Source organism: Papaver somniferum, chromosome 2, assembly GCF_003573695.1.
Source record: "Papaver somniferum cultivar HN1 chromosome 2, ASM357369v1, whole genome shotgun sequence".
In the NCBI taxonomy this organism is placed as follows: Eukaryota; Viridiplantae; Streptophyta; class Magnoliopsida; order Ranunculales; family Papaveraceae; genus Papaver; species Papaver somniferum.
Genome location: NC_039359.1, coordinates 2,258,908 through 2,264,128, shown reverse-complemented (window position 1 = coordinate 2,264,128; position 5,221 = coordinate 2,258,908). Strand labels below are relative to the sequence as shown.

Sequence of the window (5,221 nt, the reverse complement as noted above, 5' to 3'; positions counted from 1 at the left end):
CTGCAATTGAACAGATGGTGCTCCACAGTTTCGCTATCTTTACAACAAAGCAAACAACCATTCACGATAGGTTTGCCTTTCTTATAAAGGGTGTCCATTGTAGCAAGTCTTTTATGGTACATTAGCCAAAGAAAAAAACCAATCTTGTGAGGCCAAGACCTAGACCAAATGCTCAAATGAAGGTTTGGAGAAGCTTGTTCGTTTCTAAATTGGGGTAACACGACTTAACCGAGAAGACACCAGAACTATTAATGTTCCATTTAATGGAGTCTGACCCTGTCCCCAGAATAAATCCTTCAAGAATCCAAGATAAAGCACATACCTCGGCAATTTGTTGTTCCGTTAGCCTCCTATCCAGGCCCAAGTTCAAAGCCCCACCTTGCACAATTCTTGACCGATAAAAAAAAAACTGGTTTCCAGCTTCACAAATCGCATAAAATTCACATTAGTCACTGACCCACATTCTTCTACAATAAAAGCTCTTACAAGAAAAACTTATGGAACTTTCTAATACTGTTGAATTTCTAACATCACAAAAGCCCCTAATCCAGATCTCACGTCGATAATGAATTCTCGCTTCCATAAACTGCAGGGAGCATGAAGATTGGTTTCAACTTGCTGCTGGCTATCTTCTACCCTTCCAGCCTGTAGACAAATCATAATAGCTTATATATTTATGACATTCCAAACAATGAATGGTAACAGGGTTGCACATATAACATTTTCATTAAAACCAGTAACTAAATCATATCTTTTATTGCACATTGTCTATTTGCAACTAGTTCAAATCATATTCTAAAGAAGTTTGTTAATTCGGTAACTAAATGCAAATACTAGTAAGTTCCCTTGACATAGGACCAAAAACTTCTTCATAGATAGAATTCCATACATCGTTCGACGCACCAATCTCCTTCAGTTTCAACTCCTCATCTTTTCCAAGCTTAGCGAGAAGATACACAGCTTCATTTCTTTCACGTCCGTCATAATAATCTCCACTATAAACCACATTAAACCAGGAAAGACCAACACTCTCAAGCTCGGAGATATCCGAGAGAATATCGTTGATAATACTAAAAGCCATGTCATGGTCTTTATAGCCTTTAGGAATCATTGATGGTTTCAGACAAGTATTGCAGGGTATTTTGGCAATTTGCCGTTTGCCACTACAGTAGCACAATCTTCTGTGACCCTTAACTTCTTGAAAAAACAGAGAAACCTTTTCAGAAGGGCAGTAGAGATTGAAAGGCAAAACCATCTCATACTTTTTCGCAAGTCTTACCCCTAAAGCAACCCCTTCCAACTCTAGAAAAAATTGTGAGACGCACTTACCATCAGAAATAACCCTAGAGCTTGCAACTATTGGTCTATGCCAATAATCTCTTATAATAGCGCCACAGCAAAATTGTCCACCCCCACCACAATAACCGGTAGTAAAAATTTCAAACCAATTTTCTGCAGCTCTCACTTTGGAAACGATACCATCATGTTCCAATCCCCATTCTGCCCAACACAAGCTGAACCACTTAGATTTGTTTGGAACATAAACTAGATCCTCATCATCACTATCCAGGTCACTATCTTCAGAACCACTGAGGGAAAAAAGGTAATCAATAACGAGGAGTGTGAGAAACAGACTTTTCAAAGCAAACAATATTCTCAAGGAGCAGGGTTTATTTTGTTGGTCGCGGTAATCTATTTGTCATTATGCCAATCTAAATGCCCAAGCTTCTCATCAGATTATAATACTACATCAGTAAAAGTTTTGACTCATTGAGGGACATCCTTACTCATTCCGGAAGAAGATCTCTTTATGTTTATTTGGGTCCTCAGGATCTAGCACTTTCTTCATAGTTACACGTACAATATCCTGCAAAAAAGTTGTTGCAGAAGTATAAGAATCAAAACGAATACAAAATTGGTGGCCAAAGCAGCATCAACTCAAACATGCTTTTACAGAAAAATCAACTTCGAACAAGAACATATAACGGAAGGGAGCACTGGATGACGTTTGAACAGTATTTCTTTATATGAGAGCTTATTGAGTAATTCATCAGCATCTTTTTGTTTTTTGTTCTTGCAAAAGTAGTTGCAAATTAAGTACATCTAGGAATGAAGGAATCAGAATAACTTGAAAAAAAGAAAGACGATAAAAGAAGCTTTATCAAATCAAGTACATGATTTTCAGTCGTTAATTTCTCATCTGGTGAAAATCCCTGCATAAGTGGTTGCACGAAACTGATGACACAACATTAACCTAGAAACAAGAACAGATGATAAAAGGAAGCTTGATTTTGTAGTTTAATCTTAGAATTTGGTGACTGTGTCTGCAAAGAAAATCAAACAATGATCCCAAAACAGGGCTAAAACCATAAAACAAAACAGATAATTACACAATCCTTTGAATATAAAAGAGTAGTTATCCCAAATAGATAAGCTTACATTTGGTGGTGATGATGATGATTCAACCATATTAGCTTCCTCCTCCTTAATTAACAGATGATGATACAGCTGCAAATAGACATTACCCCAAATCAGATATAAATTTTATAACCAAACGAAACCCTAATAAATAAAGTTGAAAAGAAGAAATATTTCCAATCTCGAGCCCCCTAATTAAGAGATGATGATACAGCTGCAAACAGAAATTGAAAAACTGGATGTTGCACCTACTAAAGTTCGTCGATCCTTGATTTTACAACTCGTCCCATTCGAAAATACAAAAATAAAACGATGGGCTTGGGAAAATCTCAATGACAACGTGATTGTGTGATACCCGGGCCCAGAATGTCTATGGTTAGAGAAAGTGTCACATGCCCATTTTGCACCCTAAAATTTTGAAACCTGTTTTGAAGCATACTGAATAATGCCAAAATAGAGTCACTAAATAAAAAACAACGTCATCCCTTATCCATCCTTTTTGATAATGGCATAACTACTCTTACATAATTAGTGTTAATGATTACGATTAGATTTGATTAATTAGGAATTTCAAGGATTGATTAAATATTAAATTAGTAAAGAAATCAAATTTATGTGAGAGACTTGGAATTTTTGAGAGGAAGAAAAAGAAGTGATTAGAAATGACCAAATTGTGTGATTCAAATCAGGGGTAGACTTCTATACGACGTTTAATGTCCTTTTTATAAGTTGAATCTATCAAAAAATTGAATTTTTAAAGCCCATATCTACTGACCAGATGAACAGTTCGGATGATAACTTATCAGCCGAAATTTAATCTGTAATTCACGAATTTAGGTTCGGCTGATTCGAACAAAATCGTTCTTAGCCGAACCTAGGTGTATTTTCAAAAAAATGAGGTTCGGTTCACAAGTTATCAGCCGAACTTCACTCTGTAACTGACGAATTTAGGTTTCGTTGATTCGAACAAAATCTAGCAAAATTGCATTAGCCGAACATAGTGTTTCTCTAAATCATATACTAGGTTCGGCTCATAATTGATATTCCAAGATCAACCGAACCGATCTTCTGAAAACCCTAATTTAATCTTTGAAATCATATTTTATCGATCGAACAAAATAAAATCAATCAAAAACAAGATGGGTTTGTTACAAATGCATTCTAAAATACATCTATGAGCAATTGAGATTTGGATTTCGCACTCCAACATCGCTCACTTCGATTTGTGTTTCCTTTGATTGATTAATTGCTTGATTGAATTGGAGTCCAAGATGTTTAAGTTGAAAGGTTATTTTGATTTTTGATTTTAGGTTTTTGAGGATAAGGGAACTCTAGTAATTAGATTGTTTAAGGATATATAGGTAATTGCACTACCTTTAGACACCCCTTATAAAACCACCCTAGATGGGATAATAAATAAGTATGCCTCAAAAAAAATTAGTATGCCTCAAAACAGGTTTCAAAATTTTCCATGGCAATACTCTGTTGTTTAGTGAATAAACTTCACCCACAAATACTCAGCCTTGGCATGCATATGCCTTCACTCTTAAATCTTTACGCAACGAATATCTTTCTTTTTTCTCTCTAATTCTTTACGCCCCCATAAACGTAGAAGTTTGTCATGCATCAATCCAATTAACCAACACACAAAATCAACAACATAATGATCATAAAGATATAATGCAACAACCAACATACCCATTTATTGCATCAAAGGAAGATTACAAAACATGTCCATCACCTGGACTAAACAGGCCATTCACCCTCTTTGGTGAATGCCTAATTCTCTACAACTCAGTGGTTCTTCTCCAATCGGAAATGCTATATGACCCTCTAATACTATGTGTCAAGCACAATGGTGAGTATTGTAGGTTTGTCCTTGTCATCAAAAATTACAGTAAGAATAACGAAAAGCTTTCTGCTATTGTATGTCAAAATATGTAGAAATTGATCTAACAGTGACAAAATAATCATCCATTTTCATGTTGTTCTTTTTCTTCGTCGATTAACTATATATTGATTTTAGTTCTCTATTTGCCTTAGATTGGTTAATTGAATCCCACACTTCAACATAAATTAAAAAGGTCATGGATTTAAAAGGAATGAGTTTTGATTCATTGTATTAATGAAAAACAAAAAATCTAGATTCAGTTCAGAAATTCTTCCGCTTTGTTTCTAATTCGATATCTAAATTTTTTTAAAGATTGGATCTTTAAATCAACCCCAACATCATATATTATCAATCTTTGATTTTCCAATCACAAATGAAGAAACAACAGGTGATTAATGCATAGAAGAACCATAAAGCCAACACGCAATATAGGGGTTTAAAAAGGGACGATAATTCACCGTATCTCCTTCCTAATAGTACAAGTAAACTAGAAAGAAATGATTAAGAAATCCTCACCGATCGACGGAAAATTTAGGATCCGTAGATTTTTTGTCGGTGTAAACAAGAAAGAGAAACACAGGGAAGTTCTCCCTTATATGATGATATGGACAAATATGAATACACGTCAATCTACACATGTACCATCCACGTAAGATCAACTGTCAATCATTTTTTATTGAGATCATGCCAAATCTTTTGTGAAACCGCTTGCACAGCCTATGGAAAGGCAAGTGTCCATAAGTAGATTTCCTAACCGTCGATGTGCTTCTCAACTGCCATCTTTTGTGTTGTATATCCAAATGATGCCACACCTGTTCTTGGTGGTTAGGCTTTTCCAAACTCAGTTATGAAGACACTTTATAACCGTATCAAACCAACTCCTTGATCTGGCATGCATATGATGCGCATACA

General features: G+C 35.4%; 1 protein-coding gene across 1 annotated transcript; it reads right to left on the bottom strand.

The window, feature by feature from the left end:
- Positions 1 to 372: 372 nt before the first annotated feature.
- Positions 373 to 2,669, bottom strand: LOC113346663. Its single transcript, XM_026590143.1, has 4 exons — positions 2,440 to 2,669; positions 1,788 to 1,867; positions 890 to 1,589; positions 373 to 645 (listed from the first exon to the last, which is right to left on the bottom strand). Exons 1-4 carry the CDS (start codon positions 2,467 to 2,469, stop codon positions 508 to 510), a joined length of 948 nt encoding a protein of 315 aa, XP_026445928.1. The 5' UTR covers positions 2,470 to 2,669; the 3' UTR covers positions 373 to 507.
- Positions 2,670 to 5,221: the final 2,552 nt, after the last annotated feature.